Source organism: Catharus ustulatus, chromosome 9 (assembly GCF_009819885.2).
Source record: "Catharus ustulatus isolate bCatUst1 chromosome 9, bCatUst1.pri.v2, whole genome shotgun sequence".
NCBI classification, from domain to species: domain Eukaryota; kingdom Metazoa; phylum Chordata; class Aves; order Passeriformes; family Turdidae; genus Catharus; species Catharus ustulatus.
Genome location: NC_046229.1, coordinates 18,520,528 through 18,546,983, shown reverse-complemented (window position 1 = coordinate 18,546,983; position 26,456 = coordinate 18,520,528). Strand labels below are relative to the sequence as shown.

General features: G+C 38.6%; 1 protein-coding gene across 5 annotated transcripts in view; it reads right to left on the bottom strand.

Annotated features, from left to right (window-relative positions):
• SLC44A3 (solute carrier family 44 member 3) overlaps window positions 1-26,456 on the bottom strand; it is a 94,198-nt gene that overhangs the window by 41,735 nt on the left and 26,007 nt on the right. For 2 of the 5 annotated variants that reach the window (XM_033066901.1, XM_033066904.1), the window contains exons 2-3: window positions 22,695-22,822; window positions 20,123-20,226 (exon numbers count right to left, since the gene is read on the bottom strand). The exons of 1 other annotated variant lie outside the window; for it this stretch is intronic. In XM_033066901.1, the coding sequence (XP_032922792.1) occupies window positions 20,123-20,226; window positions 22,695-22,822 (232 nt within the window). Of the gene's footprint in view, window positions 1-514; window positions 754-20,122; window positions 20,227-22,694; window positions 22,823-26,456 lie in introns of those variants that run through there. 2 more of the 5 variants (XM_033066906.1, XM_033066903.2) reach the window with 2 other exon arrangements.

Below are 26,456 nucleotides of genomic sequence, written 5' to 3'. Positions count from 1 at the left end.
TGGGAGATTGGTGTGGTGAGGATCCACATTCACTCGTAAGTCTGCACTGATCTCTCAAGTATGTAGTGTTTCTTGTAAAGGAAAAGACAGTATTTACAATCTTGGAGTACTCAGGATCTCACAGTGATTTATTTGTGTTTTAAGATATTAGCAATTCAACTTGCTTAGTGAGTTGCAGTGGGGGAACCGCAACAAGGGAGATTAACATTAACACTTCTGAGACTACTTGTAGTTTTTAAGGGATATTTCACATGTTGAACATCTTCAGACATGTTTATTAGCATCAGCAACAGAGACGAGCAGCAGTGCAAACTCATGGGCATTTTTCAACTCTTTGTTTTTTATGAAGTCATACAGATTATACAGAAAAAAATCAATCATGAAATCAAGCTTTCTGACTCCAAGCTTAAATAACAAAGTTCTTATTATTTCTTATGAGTGCAGTGTTTATTCACTGAGAATGAATCCAGCTGCTGCTGTACTTAGGTCTCAACTTTCTTCCCAAGAAACTTACCTGGTTAAAACTGGAGCAGGAATGTGGACCGAGAGGGGAAGAATGGAAACATGACAGTTCCTTGCAAGACTGGTTAAGTGAGATGACTCTCCCTATCTGCATCCCCTTCTGGGTCAGACAAGGAACAGAGACCAATTACTTTAATAACAGGATACAGCAACCGAGAAACTCAAAAGCAAACATTTTCTGCCTAATTAGAGAAGGTGCAGCTGAGCATAATTTCCATCGTTCTCAAATGATCTGGCTTATGTACAATAGCTTAGCAGGCAGGCACTGTTCTCTGTACGTAGCTATGCTTCTTGGAATATCCTGAACTGTAACACCCAGAAACTGAACATAATGCCTCCTATTATGTTCAAGCTGCTGGTCAGGTTTGGATTCTAAGACCTGGTGTTTATGACGTCATTTCACTTGAACCATTCAGTCTGAAATTTCTCATGGTAGGTGCTGAAGATTTTTGGAAAACATCAGTATGTATTATTCAGTCACTTTTAAGAATGAAATTAAAGAACCAGACAATATGGTATCCCTTCTTGGATAGTAGTAAAGAAATTCTTACATATTATTTGGATCAGAGATTTTTAATGGACAAGAAGAAACAAATGATTCCAGCTTTTCTTGTATTTGAGAGAATTCATCCATATTTACCCAAACCTCTTTGATAAATCATGGTGTCTGCTTGGTCAACTTCATATGAGCTTATTCATATTAGCTATGAGCTTCATAGCTAAAAGGTCTGTGCCTGCATGGTGTACCCAGGGCCTGGCTGAGACAGTCTGGGTAACCCTGAAATGTGCTTCTGACCTGCCACTCACTGTTTTGTCTTCACATCAGTGATTTTCCTGATGGACAGCAGGCACAATGGACAAAGGCTGAGATGAATGTAAAGAAAAAGAAGAAATTCATATTGCTGCTAAATAGGTCCCTGGAGTTGAGAAGGAATACCTTGGCTGATAAGGAAAGCAGGATCTAGCAGCTCTCTGAGAAGAATTAAGGATTCAAAAAGGTCAGTATAATGAAAGCATTTATCCTAATGTTGTAGACAGTGGGCCATTATACCTCTGTTGAGCCACAGTAACAGACTGAAAGCCAGGACTGGCTCAGCAAAGACACCAGAAACAGAATTACATAAATGGAAGTCTAGGACAGTATGGGAATGGCAGCCAGAGAGAAGAGGTGGAGGGAGGACTGGCAGGCAAGGGACAGCCTGCAGGATTCGAGAGCAGGGTGAGGCTGGATGTCAAGGGGACTTACAGACAGGAGGAAATGGCTGAAAGAAGGAGGTGAAGATTGGAAAAACTAGGAACCTGAGAACTAAGGGAGGCTAGAACTGGTATAGGGAGGCATTAAACTGGCCAGGGAAGAAGAGGGTAGGTCGTGAAAGGCATAAACAAGTCACACAGGAAGTCCTGAAGGTACATAAAAGGTTAAGACAATGGGAAATGGTCAAAAGAATCTGAGTCTGCCGCCACTCCCTTTCACAAGCAATCACCTTTCCTCTCCTGCCAACAAATATTCTCAGTGTTGAGCTGAGAGTGCCCTGGCAGACTCAGGCTTGGCTAACAGCCCAAAGCACCCAGCCAGATTTCTGATCAGTCTACCAGTAATGTCACTGCTCCACTGGATCCACCGGGACACTTCTGCCCTATGCATTTAAAGAATCCAATCCTTCTGACGGCTTGAGTTAGTTTCTTTATGATGCTCCATGTTAGCTTTTCTGTTTGCTCATCTAGAAAACCCCACTTGATCATATATTTACAGCTGGATTTTTAAAATACTTTGTTATAAATATAATGATGAAAATGCACTAAACATAAAATATGAAGTATTTTTTCTAGAAATTTGGTGATTTTTGAGATGTTTCACTTCTCAGCTTTCTCACTTGAATTTAACAAATTAATAATCACATTAATTAACCAAATTCTTCAGGGTATTTCCAGTGCATGGAGAAGCTGCATTTTCATTTTAGGATAAAGATCATTGAATAGATTAGCCGGTGGTCTAGAAGAATGAAGTGTGCACACCTTACTGCCTCTATAGTTTCACATTACTGCTACAAACTTCCATCCCTCTGGTGATTTACCAAACAAATGAATCATTCAAAGAAATGAGTATAATACCACAAAGTTAATTTGTTCCACTTGACACACAAGCATGCAGAGATCTGCACAAAGAGCCCTTTCATTCCTGTCAATACACAAGCTAGAGCACAGCCTGACCCTAGGAAAGTGTTTGCTGAGTTGAACTTGATAATAAAATTTAAAGGTGACTCATTTCAAGGTTATAGAACACCGCAAGAGGATCAATGTTTCAGGATCACATGGCACATTACCTACCAAGCCAGACAAGGTTAGAGCTGTACCTTTGTGGGAAATCAGAATTACGATATACCCAGTGTTCTGACTCTGATAAATGGCATGGGTAGTGTAAGATGAAAGAGCTTTAACTGGAACAACTTCTGTGCTTCAGGGCTGTTAATGTCCCTCACTGGTCAAAAGAACAGACAAGATGACAGTACATCCCAGTTTCTCAATACAGAGAACAGACAAGTAACTGCCCTTCAAAACATCCCCTCAAAAAGCCAGGGAAGGGAATTGCTTGAGTTTCAGAGGAACTGAGAAGTGAAAGCTGTGGATTTGTAAGGCTGGGGAAGAATGGCTTATTCTGTAAATTATGTTCATAGAAGGAAGGATGGAAGATATTCTTGAGAGCAGCAAAGAGAATGGAATAACCTAGGTTAAACCTGAATCACATGGGGCTGCAAAAGGCATCAAGCTGAACACACGGAGTCTGCAGAAATATCTGTGACCTACAGAGTCAGGTCTAGTTCTGAATGAAAACAATGAGATGTTTTCATTAGTTAGGTGGAGACCAGGGAAGTGTGTTTTTTATCAACACTAAGATAAGCAGCAGAATCATTACAAGGACTAGAGGGAAGTCTTTTCTGAAAGCACAAGATGCTCCACTGATAGTTTAGTTCTTGTAAGGACAATTTACATTAAGGGAATTAACTACTGAGTGTTTGCCAGCAAAAAATAATGGTGTTGAACCCAGAGAGACAGGTTGGATCGCAGGCCCTCGGAAGTGCCGCGGTGCAGAGGGAGCGGCTGCCCGTGCCTTTCCCACTGGGTGTCACTCTCGGGCAGCTCCGGCAGCTGCGCCTCTGGAGCTCCGCACGGCGAGCCAGGCACAGCGCCTCGCTGGGCTGCACTGCTGAGAGCCTTACTGCATTTTGTTATTGCTTTTAGTTTTGAACTTCGCCAGCACTGCTTTTCACTGGTTCCTCTAGTGGAAACGCCAGCCAAATTTCATGGATTTATTGCGTCTAGATGTTTATTGTACAAAGGTTTAAACGCATGTACAATGCTCTCTGTATTAATTAGTTGTCTTTTTAAAACAAAGCCTGCCGGTGTCTAGTAAGGCTTGGGCAGCAGCATATATTATTCAGCTTTTTCTTCCTTAAAATAACACAGGTTTTATATAGAAGAGGCGTTAGACCATCTAGCTTATTCAAATGTAATGCTCCCAACTACAGCACAGAATCTACTCAAGTTAGTAGTCCACTTGTAGATTTCCTTGTATTCAATGCACAGTGTGGCCAATTCCTGCAATTACTTTACACAAGAATAATCATTATTTTAGTCAGGAGTTCCAGGAAAAGGGTCTTCATAGGCAATAATGTGTTTCTGCATAAGTTTTATACAACTAGACAGGATCCAAAGTTCCACTGGAATGCACATTAAAAAGACTTAAAGATATGACATCTTTATTGCTTGAAAAGGAAATACCGAACACCCTGCTTTGTGCAGGGTCCTGTTAAGAGCAGGAGGAAAGATGGTTATCTATTTATGTAGTGCCAACAGGCTCCCTTGTCAAAGAATCATCAATATGCTCTCCAAACACTGATGTTTGAGCAGCACATCTATGATATCAGTATGTGGCCAGTCATGTTGAGTCAGAAAACGGCCCCCAGACATCTGTTATTTATCTGACCTACTCTTTATACTACCTTTGGTTTGCCTTCATTTTTTTACAGACATTCTCATAAATTACCTGCTCAGTTTATGTTTCGTCTTAATTAGTCATGAGAAGAAAAATCAACAGTGAGTGAAATGCAGTCATGGAACCAGCAGCCACTGGTGGTGTTACAGAATATGAGATGGCGTCACTTACGTGAACAGTTTATTCATCCTCATTAAAGTTACATTGAATCAGCACTCTCTCAGCTAATTAGATCTAATTCATAGAAATTCTGTACCCATTCTTATAAGAACATCTATTTATTGCGTAAGAGTGCAATAGCTGAAATATTTGCTAGGAATTGTGGTCAGTTCTCTAAAACCTTATTAAATACAAAACAGCTAGAGAAATAATTCCTACTCTATTAAGTATTCCTGGAATCTAATATTATAAACATCTTTTTCAGAGAGAAGAATCCTGGAATCTAATGGAATCCTTTCCATTAGATTTAAATTTTCCCATTATCCAAAAAGATATCGAATATTGCTACGTTATATATCACACTTTCTTAAAAAATTTTATCTTGCACACTTGCATGAAGTTCAGCTAGGCAGAGCAGCTGGATTCTATGGAGCTCCATGTCATTGGCCAGCCTTACTCTGCTTTCTTCCATTTGCCTGCTGGTTCTTCCAGTATCAATATATAGTTTAATACAATATGTAATCACTTTTTAATCATGAACATTTAAAGAAGAAACAGTTTTCCTATAACAGCAGGAATATCAATATTAATTAATTTTGTAGCATTGTCACTAAAGTTAACTTTTTTCCATTACTAAGATTAAAGAACTACATTCTTCTGAGACTTCTTCTCTAGTAACAATTCTGCTTCTGCAATAACAACTCATCACGCTGTTCAAAATGCTTGTTGTAAGAAATCTTATTGTGTAAAGTGTTTTTGTGGTGTTAGGTAAAATGAGATACAGTCTTACACTGAGACCTGTGTAAAGCAAAATGTACCTAAATATTTAGATATTGTTGCAGTTTTGATTTATTTTAATCTTTACACATAAACCGAGGGGTGTTACTCATCTGTTGTGATGAAACCATAGAACAACACTTTTCCTAGTCTGTCGCATTATGGGCAAAGTCATGGGATAGTTACTGTACTTGAGAGCATTCAGGCAGTAAAGCAGAATTAGCATTCTACTAGCTGCTCCCAACATTTGTCCTAGTAACCGTGTATCATTACAGTGAAGAAAACTATTAGGCAATGTATGGTACAAAAACACTCAATAAAAGGTAAAAATATTTTCTTTTCTTTTTTGAGGAGCTATTTGAGGAAGCAACATTTTGCAGCAACCATTGCGTGTTTAATAATGGAAAGATATTTTGAAAAAAGGATGTTGACCCTCTTTGTAGTGACTAAAATTTGAGTTGCCAAGCTGAAATGAGCAATGGCAGTATAACAATTTCCTGTCCACGTAACATATTTGCACAACATAATGTTGCTGATAACACAGGCTAGAAAAGTGTATAACCCAAAGGATGTGGATGCATCTGGGAATTCCCATGTCCTTCCTGTATACCAGTAAAGGAATAAGACAAAACAAACGTCTTAATCATAGTTTTCTACTCTTCACCTTGTTGACCTGTGAACTTTACACTTCAATTTCCCTGTCAAAGTCAAGTAAAAGTAATCCAGCTTTCTGTCGACACTTGGCTCAGAATATAAATGTCACATTAAAAGCTATTTAGAAATGGATTGCTTTGGGTGTGTAACTGTTCTAGGAGAGTTGGAGGCAAAAGGTGATTCTGGTCTCTTTTTGGATTCTCTTTGAACCCATAGAAACCCACAGATTATAGTGGTCTGGTTGACATGGCGCAAATGGACTATTTGAATGCTCACCAGGACACACCAGAAACCTGCACTCACACTAGGGCCCATACGAATACTCATTTGTAGTAATTTGTTTACTCATTCTTATGCAGAATTTGCGTAAGATTTAGGTTAAATGTAGGGATATGTCCTTTAGGTATTTTCCCCTTTCTTCTGTGCCTTTCTGCTGTCCAGCAAATATTTTCAGCCCTCCCTGCCTCAGTCCTGTCCCTTGCTTGGTAAACTGGCAGCAACTGTGGTCATCTACTCTCCTCAAGCACCCTCCAACCTATGTATAAAAAGCGTGCTGGCTTTACCACAAATGGCTTTGGTTATCGTATTAATCTGATTGTGGTCTGCTGTGCACTATACTCAGTGTAACGAGAAAAATACGTATATTGCATATAAGTTATATCTTTGATAGTACTCATGTAACAAGACTATAGAAATTTTAATACTAGTGGCCAGTGTATATTTCCACCTGATTTATTTTTTTTAAAATTCAAACATTCCATTTTTACTGGGGTAGTAGTCACCAAAACCAAAGTATTTTTATTTTTGATAATGTAATCTAAATAAAAACATTCAACTGTGATATGTTTCCCACAGGAACCAGCTATCTGCAAGGGAGTTTCAACATCCACATCATCAGGAATCACAGCTGGAGCCAGAGCTCCTTGAATTATTTTGAAAATCATTAATAAACACAATAGTTTTTTATGCCATCTTCCCATAGAATAATGCAATTTCCACTCTCACTGGTCCTAGAGAAGTATATATTCAATGTGTGTCTCATACTTTAAAAGGAGAAAAAGGCATACCCACAGAATTTTTGCATTTGTGGTCTGCATTACTTATCACTCTTCTTCTAAGAGTGTTATGAAATAAATACTGGGGGCCAAAGTAAATAGCGTTTCAGCCATCATATAACAACGCCTGGCATGGATGTAGTCTGTTAAATGGCCTCTGGTCAGATCTGTTGGAAGTAGCTGTAAATTCTCTTATCCATATTAACAAGCTGTATTCAGTTTGTGTTGCTGTGGAATGCTGTAAAACCTTTAGTCAAAATGAAAAGTGTAAAGATACATAATTTCCAAACATGGCACTGTGTTCCTTTATACCTTGTTTTAAAAACTCTTCTGTGAATCTGTTTGTAAATCAAGCCACTAGTCACACCTTCCATGTTGCAAATTGCTTTTCAGGCTTTTCCGTGAGAACTCAATGCTGGCATTTTGTTATTCTACAACACTAGATTTTCGGAAGTATCTGTAATTTTGGTAACTGGAAGGAAGTTCCTCCTTGCGCATACTCAAGTTTGTTGCAAGTTTTTATAATTTAGAAATCCTCGTGTAAATCTCACTTCCTGCCTACTAGTGATCAGTGAAGCAGCTTTTTAGTAGTGGATAAAGAGTTCAATTTTTCACACAGTTGTCCATTTTTCTTTAAATTCTATCACTATATATCATGTGGCACAGAGTGCTAGGTGTAGTACAGAAAATTTGGTTAGACAGAGAAAAAAAACTACCTCAAAAGTTCCATGGTCAGAAGCAAAAGCTCCTGCAACAGAAAAGCTAAGGAAGGAGAGAGAGGAGAGAAGAGCCTCGGGACAAAGAGAGTAAGTGCTTGAGTCATCAGGGAGAAAATAGACTTTAGAAGCTGGACAGCAAAGTTTCTCCGACAATCTCTTGTGATTTTTTTTTTCTTACTTACAAGTAAGAATGAATATTATAGACAGAATGAATTCAGAAATCTCATGAGTCTCACTTATTTCAGAGGTAAAATACATAAATGGACTCAATCCTCCCTTTCTATTAAGAAACATTCAGAAGGATTAGGAAATATTAAGCAATGGTTTGGGGACAAAACAAGAAGCAGGTATTCAGTATAATTCTCATCTGTCATCTCTCATTGAGATAAAGGAGAAAGTGAGAGGTAGAAAAACACTGGTTGCTAGTATCTGCTGCCCTTCCTGATGTCTCAGCAAATTAATTCTGTAGCTGCCACACCTCATGCCTGGACCTCTCCAGGGATGGAAAGAAGAGACAGAGTGTCCCGGTTTTCTGTGGTTTTGCCCATTTTCCAGGGACTTTGAATCAGTCATACTGTCAGCTACTGATGACATCCAGGCTTTGATGCTTTCAGAGCACAGCCCACATGCTGAGACACTCACCTTCTGCTACAGTAATTACTGTGTATACATTTTCCTCCTAAAAATGAAACTAATTGAATAATGATTCTAATGATTGATTCAGCTGTTTATTAAATGACAGTGGCTAATTTATTTTATGTTGTCTTTTTCAACTAATATATTTCTTTAAACTTTTTTCCCCTTCCCTAACCAGGTGTAAAACCAACTTGTCTGTTCAGTTGTGACATGGCTGATCAAAAGATGAAATGTTACTGTTATTTCCAATGATAATAAGCTGAAAACAAATACTGAATGGACAGTTTCATAATAGATGTTCTATGCTGGTAAATAGAAATGTTCAAGTGTTCTTGCACATAAAATGGATGCAACACTAGATAAATTTTTATCATCAACTTGGTGCTGATAAAAAGCATAGACATTTCTTGCCCTGTGCTTTTGTAAATCTGAATGATGTATGGCTAGGAGCACAAATCATCTGTATTTGTTAATATACTGCATATAGTTAGTAACACTGAGGAGATAATTGCCTGTATTTAAAAAGTGATGACAAAATAATCGCAGAGCCTGTCAAATAAAGCTATATTAACAGTTGAAAACTATAGTTGAATAAATGATAATTTAAAATTATATTAAACCTAATAACTGATGCCTATATTTATATTGACTCAGGCCTACCCACTTGCCAGCATCTTTTCCAGGGATGTATAGGTCTGTTTACGAGTGTGCTGGGGCCATTTAACCTGAAAGTAATGGCTCTGTGAGGATCCAGGTGACCAGATATTTATTTATCAGGGCATTCCTGAAAGCAAACGTGACAAACCAGCTGGTTACCAGCTGTAAATGTACTTTGTACAGTTCTCTAAACTGTAATGTGAATTGTTAGGTCACAAGATTGTGAACCTTCAGCATGAATGTGAACAGCTGAAAGAGCAGTAAGGAGGGGTGGATATATGAGCAGACAATGGACAGATGAGCAGGCAGTGCTAAACTATCCATCTGTGCCTTGATTCATAGAAATGAGTGGCACAGGCACAATGAAAGATGGGCAGTCATTGCTTTGTTTCCTTCTGAAAAGAAGCAATGTAAGGAAGACAGAAAATAGAATATGCAACACTTCTTTTTTTTGGTCTCTAATATACTCCTTTTGTGATTTATTTAACGTTTTTTTCCCAGCCCATTACACCACTATTGAAAAAGAGAAAACAAATTAAAAGTAGATAAAGGAAAAATGAGTGATAGAGGCTGACTCACTGTGATTCACAGCCCCATAAAATGAGGCTTGCAGAATTCAGGTGGTCTAAATGGGAGTAGCCCTGTAGTTACAGCCTATTGGACAGACAGAAAATGTCTCTGTAACTGCCAAGCTGGAATTTCTGTAATAATTAAAATTTACTAAAGCCAGTTGTACTAAGAGATGAAGTGGACAAATATATGTAGTAAAGTATTAAAAATTAATCTTGTGTGTATTCCTGTACTTCCAGCTGAACCCTAGGCAGACAGTACTCAGCCTGTTACTGAGAGGCACCCCTGCAGGTCAGCAAGACAACACAATGCAAACTGCAAAATCACTGCAAAAAGTTTATTCCTTTGTCCATTTCACACAGGCACAGCAGTGTGTGCAGTTAGCAGCATTGTGTCAGTGCTTCCTAGCAGACACAGACTGCCCACAGGCTCCTACAGGCTCAAAAGTCACATTATGTCTATACTCCCTGTGTTTTTCACTAATACACGTAGAGCAGCTAAGCTGTCATACTGTGAAGCAATCAATAACAGTGTGCTTACCCAAACAACTAGAATTTATTTATCTTCCCTTGAAATACCAAATAGTAGTAGGTTACACAATGGCTTTTCCCCATTGCAGTTGGTCACTTTACCAGAAAAGGCAGCCAAAACCAGTCTAGACTAAATAGTGTGTTCACCCCTGAAGTGATGGGACACAGCACCAGACCAATGCTTGCCCTGCTGCAAGGGTCCTTATGAGACAGAGAAGGGGCCCCAGGATATATTCCAGGAGTTGACTTCGCCTCTATGCAAGGGAACAGAAAGATTCGTCATGCTCCAGCTCCTCCAAGCCATTGTGCTTTGAAAATGTAGCATCTAGTCTAAAATCTGGTAACTCTGGGTAATCTAACTGAGCATACATTTCTCAAACTGTATAAAATGTATTTGCTGTGCTAATTGTTCTGCTCTAAGACTTTAAGACAATGCCAGACATGAACAGTTGGATGTGAATCAGTGTTGACCGAGGTGAAATGACCAAGGTTTTGGCACTTTCACAGGATACCCCTTTGGTATTAAAGATGTTATTCTGTCATTCTACTGTGGATTATTTATTTACTAGAATTAGCCTACAAGTCTTTCTTCCCCATTCTATTATTGCTGTTATGGTGCTATTCCATTGGCATAATTGTCAGTAATCATCTTACTCCCTCTGTCAGTTAGCTGTTGACTGATGCAGAAAATACTGTAAAAATGTCTGAAGTCAACGGGGCTGAAAGTCTGTAAGCAACGCAGGAAGGAGCTATGCAGTTCTTCGCATTACAAAATATTTACTTAACAATCATCTCTAAAGGAAGCAGCTGCTCCAAACAGTCTTCTCTAATGATGGCTTAAAGTTAGCAGAAAGTAAACCCATAAAAGTGGAAACAAGAGACATGGCTAATTCTCCTTCATTTATACTATAGAGAGTCCTGTGTTTTCAATTTAATGAAAGTTTTCATTCCTCTGGGGAGATCTGCCAAAAATAACAATTTTATCAGTGATTAGTAGCAGTAAATACAAAATGTTTATATCACATCATGTATGGAGCCCTGAAAAAGTCGTTGCGATATCGAGTTATTGACTTGTCTAACTTAACCAGACACAGAAGATGTCTCAGATGGGAGAGGTGCTGCTAACACGAGATGTGCCCTCTTTTCAGACATGTGAGGGGTGATCACAATCATTATCTGCTTTGCCATTTGCAGGACATTGCTGTCTGAACACAGTATGAGAAGAGAGGCTTGAAGAACATATGTAAATAATGCAGGCTTCTGACAAGTTGTATTTATCCTGCAAAGACAAAAATGTCCTTCCAAACTAATAATGCATGTTTATAAACAGTCCTGATGGCACTCAGTTCATTGCAGATGCTGCAGATTCATGCCTGGCTTCAGAGCCAGTGCTGTTTCTTGCAGGATGCAAATAATGAAACTTGCAAGGATGATGCCTTTTGAAATCATTGTGTGCTGCATTTTAATGAATTTTTTTACTGGAATGTTTCAGAAAATGGGGACATGAAAACTCCTCAAACTCCCCCTCCCTGAAGACATTGAAGGAAATACTGATCACACTGAATCAATTTGAAACATAAGTAAGTGGATATTAATGTTTTAGAATCATGAATATTTCAATGTGAAGGATTTTTTCTGATGATGTCAAAATGCAATATTTTGGGATTCTGGTTCTTATTTTTTCAGAACTCTTTTATGAAAAGTCAATATTTCACTGTAATGAAAATACATTTCAGTGATGGTGTTCTCCATTCTGATTCTTGCATTACTGGGTGAATTGACATGGATCTACACTGTTTTAGGAAGTCTGCAGCCAAAGTATTTTAAGATGTAAATGTTCATTAAATATTTCTGTTTATATGAAAATGTTCTCAATGCACTAACAAAACACTATAAGTAGAATTGATATTCTCACTCCAGGTGTGTTTTTCTAAAATAAAAATGTATTATTTATGCTCTCTCAAAGTCTGTACAGTCTGAAACTTAACTGAAACTCTCCTCTGCCACCTAAGTCTCAGATTTTGAAGGAGATGTGGATTTGCATCTGAGTTTTGAGACTGTAACTGTAGCTATTTATTAACAAGGATCCAGACTCTGCTGGAACTGCACTCCAGACCCTAATAATTGATTTGACAATCCTCATTTTAAATAAGTAATTAGAAGTAGCATACGGGCATATCAAAACAAGATGAGAAGACGATGTTTTGTTTTCAAGACACTGTCGACAAGAAGATGTTTTTCTGGTGTATGTCAGAGATTCTATGACCAGAAATAAAGATTTTTTATTTCTTTCTGAGAATCAAAAACATATGTGCTTAGATAGTATATGAGGTTATGATATCAAATCTGAAACTAGAAAGGACTTCATTTTGCACACTTTCACTTACTTAAGCAAAAAGGAAAAAAAAGGAAAGAAAATTAGGAAAAATATGTCAAATTTACTTAATGCCATAACGATAAGAAGAACTTCAGAAAAATAAATTTCGCATAGCTTAAGAGTTTTGATAGCTTAGGAATAATGATAACCACAATTGTTAGTGGACTCAGTCTAAGTCTAAGAAGATCAGGCCATAAAAAGAAAAATTTAGAAAACAATCGTATGAAGCTAGCTACAGAAGATATAGAGAGTGAGTCATAGCAGGTCGGTGTAGAGACCTGCCATCCCTGGAACCATCTGAGCGTTGTGATACTTGAAATCTTGTACTGCACTTCATTTCATTCACAGATTGACAAATAGATTTCTCTACTCAGTAAAGATGAACTGAATGTTCATCTTTAGAGAATAAACCACAAATTACTGAGGTTTGGCCAGTGTCTGTGTTGAGTTTTTTATGTGCCACCAAGCAGTCATGATATAGGACATGGGACTGAGCTCAGTTTGTGGAAAGGCAGACAGGAGACATGGAATCTACAGAACTGGTAGGAGGTGTGGTAGAAGTGTGGGGGCAGCACAGAGTTTTGGGGGCTGAGAGAGGTGGTAGGAGAGGCAGGGCAGCACTGGGGAGCTGTGACCTCGTGTTGTTTTGGAAGCAGAGTGAGTTTGGTGGGGTAAAGCTTTGGGGCTGGGAGGGTGATTTGAACCAGGTGTGGTAAGAAGGCAGATGGCAGGGCAGGGTTCCAGGAACAAAGCAGGGACGAAGGAGACCTGGGGCAAGGGAGGAACATGAGAATGAACCTTGAGCATAATGAGGAGGTGCAGCTCATGACACTTCTTCAGATGGGGGCAGGCATGGAGGTGTGGGGCTTTGGGCTGAGGAGAGCCACTAGGATGGGCCAGAATGACAGCGAGTCCCTGGCAGGGCTACAGAGAAGCCATTCCCCAGCAGCACAGGCGCTGGCTGAGCTCTGGGGCTCGAGGGACAGTGACAGGCCTGCAGGGCTGCTGGCCAGGGGCAGGACAGGCACAGGCGTGGCGGCCGGGGCGCGGTGAGAACACGAAGAGCACAGGCGAGAGGCTGTGGAATGTCGAAATGCCCAGACCTTGGGTCTGTGCCCACACCATGATAAAGAGGAAGGATAAAGCAAGAGCTCACACAGAGCAAGCGGTAACATGCTCTGTCCCATGATCCTGCCTGGAAACACTTGGCAAACATGGGTTGCTGTCTACAGTGATCTGTGTCAAGTGACAACAACATATCTGAGGGGCAAACATTGCCTTCAGCACACCACAGGGCAAGGCAGGAGACTGCAGCCTAATAGATTTTCTGAAGCTGAAGGGTTGCTTTTAATATCTCATCTGCCATGGGACAAATTACATTTCTAAATTATTTTAAACTGCAGAACTGAAATAGTTGGCATCATTATTAATGCTTTTATTACTACTATGCCTTTTCTTTCTCCAAAATATGTTCTTTCCCTAACTTAAAAAGCAAACATGAATTATATACTCCCTATGACAAGCTAAAATTTAGCATCTAAAATCCCCAGAGAAAAGAGTTGACTCCAAAATATGAAACTTGCTGAGTAATGTTAGCCCTTAAAAAAATTCTACTCCAACTCCTGCCAACCACATCCTTTATAAACAGACCTTACTACTCCATGTTGCATAATGTCTGTGGTAGTTGTGCTCGCTATCAGCTTTATTAGCTTTAATGACTATACAAATATTTTCCAGTTCTTTTGCTTGTTATGTCTGTGTATGGTTATACTAAACGCTGTGTCAGAAATTGCTATGAATAGGAATGTTACATTCCTTAGCACTGAGCAGTAACCCTTCTTCAGAAAGAAGAAGAGTAATTCCTAATCGAGATTTTTCCCTTGTGTGGTGCATGCCTATTTATATGCATGAATACACATACGTATCTGGTAAGCATATGTATACAGAGATATAGATGGTATAGCTATAGATACCAATTTAGACATGTATTTATCTCAATACATATACACACTGCTCTAATGACCCAAAATATGGTATTTCTGAATGTTACAGTTCATGTGTCCTATAACCTGCATATAATATCTTACATAAAGGACTAGAGACACATTTTAGAGTTTAATACCTACTGGTAAGAAGGCAGAAATAAATACCAAAAGAGTTATTTTTGTGTCATGGAAAAGATAACTTCATGCAGAAAAATAACAGTGAAATCTAAAGGGAGAAGCTGCTCTCTACCTACCTTACTAAAAATGTACTGTATCTGCATTTCTTGTGAGCCTTAAATTCCTATCAAAGTTGAAAAAGCACAGTAAAGTGAAAGTTGGGATTTTAAAAATCTATCAATACAGATTTGTGAATGAATATTGACATGACCACAGCAGTTATTTTAGGACGCTAGAACAGAGAGATGATGGCATGTTTACAAAAAGAATTTGTACAATCAATGATCTTCCAGGTCTTATTTCTTTTGTTGGTTAAACAGTTTCATGAATAAAGAAGTCCAGAAGCACAGTAAGATGTGGAAACTATGGATCATATTCTATCTAGTACATAACCTCTGAACACACTGAAACGGGTTTATAAAAATATGAACCTAATTTTATAACATTTATCAGAAAATGCAGTGAAATCTCAAGTATTAGAATATGAAACAGCAGCTAAATCTGGGATGTATTCAACTGTGACAATAAGAGAACAGTTTTGTATTTTAATAGAGGAACTTCTCAAGTCATGTAAGGTTTAACCATTGTCTCTTATGCAAGAGAAACTTTCTCTAACCTCCCCATCGACATATACTTGTTGATTTCAGTCCCTTTGCTGAAGGCTTTTCCCCACTGACCCAGAAGTTTTGCTTATTATGCACATGACTTTATGCCACTTGCTTTGATATGTCACTACAATCAACCAGATGGTATTTCTATTTCATGGGACATTTTACACAACTGTGAGACAAAATCTCACAGCTACTTTTGAGCTGAGCTAATATGGGAAAGGATATGACTTATCTTTACAGCAATATAAAGATATACATGCTTGTACATATAAACAAAAACATCATAGCTGTCAACAGAGCTGACAGATAAAAGTTTGCAGGTATCTTGGACCAAGGCACTTAGCTCCCATGAACCACTTTCCTTATCTAAGAATAAAAGACAGTACCACCTAAATCTCTACCTTCCTTTTATAGTGCATTTCATTTGAAAAAAGATAATGCTGTTAGTATAATTACTTTGGTTTGCTTTCTCCAAAATACCTTTAAATCTAAGAAAATACATAAACACATGCTTCTTATCAGTGGTCTGGTAGTAGGGAAAGGATACTAAATACCCTTACATCTCTTCATTTCCTACTGTGCACTGCCACAGGAAGGAAGTGATTTATGGAATATTCTTAGTAATCACTACAGTACTGAACTATTTGAAGATAATTAGTTTGGGTTCAGAGACAGGGACACCTAAAAACTTTAAATTTGAGGATGGTTTTAAATGTATCTTTAAACACTTGGAACCTACCAAAATTTTGAAACCTGATGAAAACCTTGTGAAAAGTGATTATTGTCCCTAAAGCATTTATAACAGTCATATTTGCTTCTACTGGAGATAGAAATAACATAAGCACAGTATTTCTCAAGGAATTTCAATGCCTTTGGTTTTGATGCTGGTCAGAAGTCCTAAGTTTCTGGTTTAGTCTGTTAAATCCCTTTGCAGCATATGCAAATAAGGTATGAGATAGTACAACTAACACAATACTAATATGGATTAGTTTTGCGCAGTCATGGCCTATTAAAATCGAGATTGCAATATTTCAAGTACTCTTTCCCAAGCCACTAAATTTTTGAACAATATGGTTTAGTAATGATGTTATAAGATACGTGTCTGTTCGCCTTATGATGCAAACCACAAAGAATGCATGGCATTTATTCTTTGTTCATTTCTGAGCATTATTTCAGGTAGTGCTTGAGACTATCTACATGCTAGACACTCTAAGCCTGGCTTACAGGACATCTGTCTTTATGCAGTATTGTGATGACCGGAATCATCCAGCACATTTTTGCCAATGAAAATGTCATAGATACAGAGAACTCTCAGCTTGGAGATTTGTTTTGAGAAGGTCTTGTTGACTTTGAAGGCATGAGTCTGTTTTTGTGGGCTTTTTGCACAGCGTTTGTTGGTGGGAATTATGTTGACTTCTCCTGAAGTGGCATCTGTTATCCACACATTCAGACTACACTTTGACAGCTTTGCTTATTTAGTGGTTTAAACATAAGCATGGCTTTATAATTAAGCTGTGTATCCAGACTCCCTGAACACAAGCACAGCTATGCCTGCTCAGTCCACGATTCCCAGTGCCCACCCCCTCACACCTTGCAGCAGTGTCAGCTGCCAGCCAGGGTGCCATGCTGTTCCATGACTTAATCTTTCACACACAAGTGCCTTACCAGAAGGAGAGGTTACCAAACCTGTATTAAGCAATACAGGTACCAAGAGCTCATCAGGCTCCCAGCCCACCTGAACTAGGGGCTTGTATTTCCTCTGGCAGAATAAAAGTAGGCTATGTACCAAAACAGGGTTAGAGAGTTGTTTCATTCATGTTCCCACATAAATAGAGATCTTTCTGTATAAATACTTAGCAACTTTTCCAATAGATTTTGTTTTGAAATCTGTTATTTCCAAATACTCTGGAAGAATCAGAAACTCAATATTTAATGTCTTCCTGTAGGGTCTTGGAATGGACTGTTGGAGTGGGAGGCCTCTGGCAGAGTTCTGAGTACACAGGAATCACACATTAAGAGCAAAGTTCCTATGAGTTTGGGAAGATTTCCAGCCATATATTTGACTTTAAAAAACATCTGTCTTCATTTATTTCCAGCATGTTTATTTAATTTGAGACAGATGTCTGTCATTAGCCTGTTGGTGGGGCTTGGCCCCCTGAGGCAGTGTCATGCTCTCCACTGCTCGCTGTTGCTTTTTGAGTTTCTGAGCGAAGAGCTTTCAGAGTTCCTCGTTAGAACAGAACCAGGCATAACAGGTCAGAAGCCAGATTATTTTCCTCTGCAGTAGAGTTTATCAGTTCACTTACCTATTTCCAAGTCTCTATTTGGATGGCATATTTAAAGAAATTGAAAAAAAAGTCACTGGATACCAAACCCCTCCTTTTTCAAAAGTTTCTGCTAGTGCACTTTCTCCTCGTTACTTATCTGGCTTCTTTTTCCAATAAAGCTGCAATAAACCAGTACATTCCTGGCACTGATTGGGTCTACCTAATTGTTGTCAGACTCGCTGGGTTTCTAAGAAACTAACAAGCTGAAGTGCTGGCCCTATAGGCAGCAGAAGAAGGGATCAAATTGCTTTGTTCAGCTTTCTTTTATCCAAACACTTACTGCATTGGGGAATATTAGGGGAAACACATTCTGCCATAATAATTTGTCTCCAATTAGATTTTTGCTTTCACCAGTGTGGGAAAAGAAACTCTTCTGACTTCAGTGCTGGTCCCTCAAGTCTGACTATTCGATGCAAGGGAGTAATTTAATTGGAATTCTGTGTGCTAGGGAATAGAAAAAAATTAATTAAATGTCTCATCTGTGGCTTAAAATCTAAGCCAAGAAAATGACTGGAAAGTTATTAAATTAAAATTCATATTTACAGAAAGACAATCTCTTTGTATCAAAAAATACCTGTAGCTTGCTTTTTGGTAATTGTACACTTTCAATTCACAAACTAGCCAGTTTATTTTCAAAGATAAAAGACTACTATTTTTTGAAATTCAGAATTTTTCATTACATCACTCAAATGCTTTTTATTTCTCTGCTCCATGAATCTGGAAAAGATTGATACAAAAGTGGGAGGCTATGGAACAGGAAGAACATCTGACTCACACAATTAGAAATCATGGCCAAACCATTCTGCAAGGAGGAGGTAGAATATCCTGGGAAAAATGAAAACTATTTGGGAACAAGAAATCCCAGCTGTGTTCAATGGGTCTGTGTGAATTTCTGTATTTGGTGTACTGCTTTAAACATGTACTCACCTAGACACGCTTAAAATTAATACGAGAGAAACCAACACAAGTAACAACTGAATTAACTACACCTAATAAAATAAATGCACACTTACTGAGGCCTGTTTTTTAAATAATAGTTTGGATATTTCTATATTAAATTATGTGTATATATGTAAATATTAATTAGGCTGATAATTACGGAAGTAAAATAGAAATTTTCTTTTGGCTAAAAATCGATTTTTATGCTCAAAATAGTGCAATCGCTTAATTTAATGTTTGTACTCAAAGACAACTCTATTTTGGAAAAGAAGGAACCCCTTTTTGATATTTTGAACTGTTACACTAGACTGCAGTAATGTATGTGACTTGAGCCATCTGTCATCATTTTTTTTCATTACTAGATAGTTTTAATTATTTATTTGACTTTATTGTATATATGGGAGGTCTGTCCTTACCAAGGCAAAGTTTATACAGTGATGTCCACTATTAAACGTGTTAACACCTGAGATTTCAAAATACTTCCTTCGCATATGAAAAGTTAAGTATCCAGGGCACTGTAACTGGGAGAATTTCAGCAGGGCACATGGAACCTCTCCCAGTGTGATAGAGTGGAGAGGCTGATGGGACAGGAGCTGCACACAGACACTGCCAAGTGCTGGCTAAGGTCCCAGTCCCCAGGGATGGCCACTGTCACAGCAGTATCAGTGCAAGGGATTGGACATAGGGGCAGGCACTGAGGCTTATTTCCTCCTTGTTAGTCCCCAGACTGGCCTAAGAAGATTATTTATTTTTTTCATGCAGTCAGCTGAATCACTTCATTCCTTCTGGTCTGACTAGCAATAAGGGCAGAAAAGTTTTCTGTTGGAGCTGTGACAAACACTGCTTGGGCTGGGTTACCCGACTGCAGTGGAAAACATAAACAACTGCTGTAGGTATGTCAGCTGGGAATCAAGAAAGCATCCAGGGGTTTTCTCAGGCTGCTTGAACTTCACTCTCTGGCCTCTCAAGGATGAGAACCCTAAAATTGCTCTCTGGTCTCTCAAGGATGAGAACCCTAAAACAAAGATTATACACCTGTAGTGTAGTGTGTTTTTAAAAGGATGTTAGTCCTGGGTCCGATGAACTGTCTGTAAATTTTTTTGCACAATGTATACTATTTGAACCTATGATTTCCTTGAATAAATTCTCTTTCTTGCTCTAGGAACCACATTCAGTAACATGGGAATACAATAATCCTGAAACGGTGGTAAAGGGGCAGGAGCAACAATGTATCTTTGAGACAGAACTTGGACCCATTAGACATCCAAAAAGCAAAAATATCTGATGAAAAATTACTTGGAAATGGTACTGGGCTACCAACTGAGAGTTGGGAGAGCAAAGCATCTTGTAGGGTGCGAACAAAAATGTTAATAGCTTTTGGCACAGTTTGGCTTAAGAGATCCTGAGTGTTGTCAGACAACGTGAAGACTTACCAGTTTGAAGAGGAACATGGATGAAAAGAAAGGTCTTTTTTTTGTCTTGTTATCAGGAGATGACAAAATCAGAGGCTGCCTCATCTGATTCTGTATTTCAGAGCCTAGGGAAGACCCACTAGATAATGCTGTTTGTCATGTCTGTATGTATGCTGGCAGCCTCTGTGATGAGGCACCTTTCCAGTCCATGCATAGGAAGACAAGTGAAGTATTAACCATGGCTAAGCAACTGTGGTACCCAGTAACGTGGACCGAAGATTGGGCTGCACGGGCCTGCCTCCTGAAAAGAGTCTTGAAACATTCAGTGGAAAAATACTGTCCTGACCCTCATTTGCTGGTCCTTAGCCAGCATCCTGCTGAAAACAGACCTGAGACAGCAGGGACATGTCTGTAGCCTAGAGGAACCTGAGTGGGGGGGGAATAAAAAGCCTTGGAGCAATGTGTAGTACCAAAGGCCTGGGGAAATATCTCGGGAGTGAGACCACTCCTGCAAACCCTCTGTGACTGACTCTCTGGAAGCAAGACAGACTTTTCCGAGGTCAGAAAACCTTGTGTTTTGCGCATGCTGTTCAGCAGATGGTTGATTTGCTTCCTTTATTCTGAGGTTTCCTGGGGATGAAAATCCCTGACACAGTGGACAGGGAATTGAAAGCACCCAAGAAGAAACAATATGTTCTTTGGGCTTTTCACCATTTGAATGACTGTGTGGAAGGCAGCCCAGAAAAATACTGGAGTCCTTCTGGGAATATGGTCAGACGGTCTGTTTGTTCTTTTGTCTTTGGTAGTAAATGCAGCATCCAGATCTATGTTTACTTAACATCCTGGATGGATGAAACACTAGAGGGGTTCAGGAAGGCATGATATTATATCAGCACAACAACACTGCAAACAGCATGGATGCCAGAATCCAGAGCTAGTCGGTGCGCATTCTAGGCCCTGACTGGTTCATTCTCCTGTTTAGAGAGAATCCCAGTAATATTTTAGAAACTAATTTCCAGCCAGGTGATACACCTTGACAGTCTCTAACAATTTTACAGCCAGAGCAGAGCTTTTGCAGAATGTGCAAACTGCCCAGCAGCCTCCATGTCAACTTAGCTAAATGTCAGGTCAGGCACGAATAGACAAAACACGTGAGGTAAAGCCTGAAGAATTAAACTGCATTTCATCAAGAATTAAGATAAGCCCTCTTTAGGTCAGGTAAGAATTTTACTGTTCTGATTTTCTCCTGTTCTAGAAAGCAACAAAGGAAATTTTTGGGACAGTTTCAATAAACATGAAACCATTATGTGATTTGCCCACAATGTGAAAGCAGAATAACACTGCAGTATAGAGATGATCTGTAGAGATGCACTTGCAAGATGCAAAGCAATTATAGAGCATTCAAGAGTTTACTCTCTAGCTGGGTGCTTCTAAATGGTGTTCCTACTCCTGTGGGATTTTGGTTGCTACTTGGTGGCTGACATAATTCCTCCTTTACTGTATGTATGTAGTGCAGTCAATATAAGCTCACTGAGAAAAACTTGCACATATTGCTTTCAAGAGATGCTTGTTCTTTCTTTGCCACATGTAAAATTTACCTAACTTTCGGTATTTCCTAGCATTCTATTGCTTTTTAATTTCTCACTAAACACTTTTGAATAGACTGTGGAGTTCAGTGGCACAATGTGAACTTACTCCTTATTCCAATGAATACATACATAGTAAAACTGGGCTCTCTGACAGTATTTTTCTTGGAATAGTGCTCACAGGCCAGAAACAGCAATGGAATGCAACCCTGGCATCCTCTTCCTTCAGCATATTGCTTGCAGATGATGATGATTAGAATCATAAAATCTTCACCATTTCATGTGATAAGAAGGAAATAAAAGTTTGTATAAAATATCTGAAATGCACATACAGGACATGTTAACTCCATCTAAGATGGCTGTCTATCTAATAGAGCTGATTAGAGTTTCCAGAGGCCTTAGGGCAAAAGATTGTTACATTTTCATTGCAAAACATATTCCATAAAGTAATACAATTCAAACCTTCAAAGGAAGAACCTGATAGCAAACTAAATTCTGCTCTTTTTTTCTTCCCCTTTGAGACACAGAATTATACCCATGCTAAAACACAAACTCCAGCTTATTGTTCTAATCTGTTTCACAACACAAAAACACAGGAATTTTGCTAAAAAACCTGTCTAGCAGTTTAAATGGAATTGTTTAAAAAAAGTAAAATAATAGAGCATTTTTGCCTACAAACTTTGCTTTTTTGTCTAAGTAGAATTTGAACTCCATTTACACCATCTAGAATTCAAAAGCAAGAAGAAAGAAATTTAGTTGAAAGGCAACTTTCTTTCCCTCCTAATTTTGAGGGCTAAGCAATGTGACTTGATGGATATTCCTGCCATTTCTATTGTACCCCTGAAGGAACCAAATAAAAACAGAATACCCAGAAGAAATACTGGGGAGTGCACACTGCTTTTATGATGGAGCAAACTTGAGTGCTGGGTTATGGTTTTTCACCCCTATGAAAGAATGATCAGCTGAGAAGGTGAGTCCCAGGGACGAGAACATCCTTAGAACTGTACCTGAAGGAGGAAGTTCGCACTTGGGAACTAGAACCAGTTTAGTAATCTTCAGTCCTGAAACAGATTGCAGATATTCCCCAGATGTGAAGTTCTGAAAGCCAATGCTCCACAGCTGCAAGCCGAATGAGCTAGAAAGGAAGCAGACAAGGCTCTCTAAGGTACTGCATGATATCACAAGCCCTTTACAATATATAAATATATATATATATATTCTTTGCCAATTAAATATTTAAATAAATCACAGTTTATTAGTGAGAACTTATCTGATAGAAAATTGATGACATTCCTACTATTGCTTTTTTATAAGGCCTCCATTCACAGTTGGAAGAAACATTATTTCTTGCATAATTTGTTCCACTTGGCCTTTCAAAATAAGATGCAGCAGATCCAACTAAAACTAAAAAGCTAAAGCAATAAAAACCTAGTCAGATGAATGGACAGGAATGGAAATCTCACATTCCAAGTCTTCCTCCAGTGTTATGAAACCAAAATCATTAATTTTTATACTCTATTAATCTCTATTCAGTATCTCTAACAGGCACACATCAAGAGCTGCACCATCTATTGACTTTATGCCATAAAGAATAGATCTAATTTTAATTTTGTGCTCTATTTTAAGAGCATATACCAATTCACCCAGTTCTAAACCTTGTTTAAAAGAAGTAAGGACCATCCTTAAAGTCTGTGCTACCATATAGACAAAACATCCTATGTGGATAGCAACCTAAGAACACAATGTTCATTTCTGAAATGAAGCCTCATGCAATTTTTAGGAAAGCACCTCTTCTTTCTGGAAGGGGTATGCAGGACCTGATGGCTTACAGATGTGTACTGAAAACCGCCTTTAGCCTCCCTCACAGAGCACCAGATGGGCTCACATCATGAGATTCCTCTCACATATGAGTGTTGTAGTCCATATGCTTAGTCACTAGAGCTATAAATAGTCTAATTCCTATTTTTTTTTGAACTAGCAAAACTTATCAGACACTTTCAGAGGGAGATCTTCCTTAAGGAATTAACAGCAACTTGAACACATGGCTGGTTCAAATATCACTTGTTAAAACTTACAAAAATGCAAGTATATAAAGTAGTTAAAAAAAAATAAATATTGGATTTGCTGTCCTGAGCTCCCACAAAGAAATTTAGCTTTTAGTGGTTAGTGTGGGAGGCAATGGTAGGAAGGAGATGGTAACAATTTCTGTCAAAGTTTCAGTCCCTTTCCAAGTCTGTCTTCTTTTGGAACTCACCACACGTATTCTTTATTGCAAAAATCTGTTAATAATTATAGTTCTGCAGAAAGCACTCTGGTTTCTATATCAGATTCCCATGGCTTCTGCTGGGAATGGTTCTTAAAACAGCAGAAAGGAGCCTCTCCTAACCCTGTGCTTACTGCATTATTCTCAGCATGTCGCCGATGATATCACATTTCTGTTATATTGTGTTTTTACCAGCAAGGCATGAAGAATGTCAAAAGACTATGAAATGGTCAGGTCTAAAGCTCATTGAAGAAATAATTTGAAAATGACTAATGTTAACTTCAGAGGTTTCCAACTCCAAAGGATTCTTTTCACCCTGTAGTACAGGACCCCTTCCTCACTTCTCTGAAAAACAATGAATTTGAAAGGAATTGAAACTTAAATTCCAGGCCCAAATTCTTCACATATTTTGGGGATGTACTAACTAAGGTCTGAATTGTGCAGCTGACCCCCACTAATGGCTGAATCAAGCACCACACCTACAGGCACCTTAAGGGCATAGGTTATTTGTGCCTTTTTAAAAACTTAACCCATTTGATTGCCATACATATAATGCACTGGAGTGGTGAGGGGACGGGGAAGATCACCTATAAACTAAAAAGTTTAACTAATGGCTTGCCTGCAATCAAAGCAGAAAATCTAAGTCAGTAACATTTCGATTTTAGTTGACTAAACCAAAATTTTTTATACATTATTTGGTTTCAATTTGTTTAAATGAAACCCTCAGGTTTAGAAAAATTCAGATGTCTCTTCATTCCCTTTTTTTTAAGTAAGAAAAAATATTTTCCTAGACAGGTGGCATAACAAAATATCTGAATATATTTTGCTAATGTTTAAACATCGGTTTGAATTTTCTGTATGGTTTTTGGTTTTGCTACAAATGAAACTAATTAAATGATCTTCACAGTGACAAAGAAATATCTCCATTTTTAGAGGACAGTTTCTCTCAAATCCCTTTTAATTTCATACACATATTAAGAAATAGCTCCTCTCCCATGACATTGCAGATTTGATCACATACTATGATGATGAGTAGAAAGCACTCTGTGCTCACAGCTGTGTTCTGAGACACATGTTGGAACTGCTATGAAATGCCTTATAAGGTATTGCCCTGGCTTGGTCCTCAGCATATTTTTCTGAGATGGTTTTGCATGATCTGTATGCAATAAAAAGTTAAGTAACTCAAACCCTGCAGATGTAAGATGAGGAAAAGGCTTGCAGGGATTAAGCGATGTAGGGTTTTAAACACATAAACGAAAAAAAATAGCTATAGTCTCCAGTGGCATGGCTCAATTTGGTTTATTATGAGAGATTCTTGAGTCTTTATCTTTTCACTTAATGAGAATAATAAAGATTTTAGAGAATAAACAGAGTCATAGGTTCAGCCCAGAGAAGAGGAGACTGAGGGGAAACAGCATTGCTGTTTTCAGCATCCTTGTGAGGGGAAGCACAGGGGCAGACACTGACCTCTTCACTTTCTTGACCAGTGATAGAACCCAAGGCAATGGCCTGAAGCTGTGTCAGAGGAGGTTTAGGCTGGTATCAGGAAAAGTTCTTCACCCCATGGGCCACTGGAACAGCTCCCCAGGCAGTGGATACAGCTCCAGCCTGGCAGAGCTCAAGAAGCACTTGGACAACACTCTCAGACACATGGTGTGACTCTCAGGGTGTGCTGCACAGGGCCAGGAGTTGAACTCGATGGTTGTAATGTGTCCCTTCCAACTCAGCATATTCTGGGATTCTACAAAAGCTTCATTCCACTTTCTGCTTCTTATTATAGTCAGAATCTGCATATTCCAAGTAAATGCTCCTTCAAACTGGGGAACAGCCTCCATCTGAACAAGCACAAATACATGGTTTATAAATTTTAGCTGTATGTAATAGTAACTATGGGTACAATGCAGAAGGTAAAAATAACTACTTTCACAAAGCCTGTACCTCCTAATGTATTCTATTCCAGTCATGTTGCTTTAGGATACTTTAATTATACTCCTATACAAGTATATTTTTCAGTTCTTCTGAAGAGCTGTTTTATCCAGACTATGGAGGGAAATAAAGAAAGATCATGGTAATATCTCATTGTAAAAAACTGGTGGATAGCTAAAAAAAATCTTTATCTATACCACATACATACATAGGTTCTTCTGATCATACACTATCCCTCTCTATATAATTTCTACATTTTTTTTTCAAAATGCCTAATTATCTTAGAGAACACCAAAACCTCAGCCTTCACACTAGCTGTAGAAAGATGCTTCAGCTGTGAAAAGCTGTATAGATGAGAAAGTGTGGAGGAAGGGCACACTATCTCCACAGCAACACATAGGATTCAGGACAATAGTGGCCTTCTTTTTTGGACTTGGGTGTAGCTTATGTGAAACACAGAAATATGCCAGAGTTCACAAATCCCCTTCAATGCTTAACAATTTTTCACATTAACCCTCTGAATACACTTGTCCTTTTGCTGATTAGGGCTGTTCAGCTGGACTCCTGTTCGTCTTCTCCC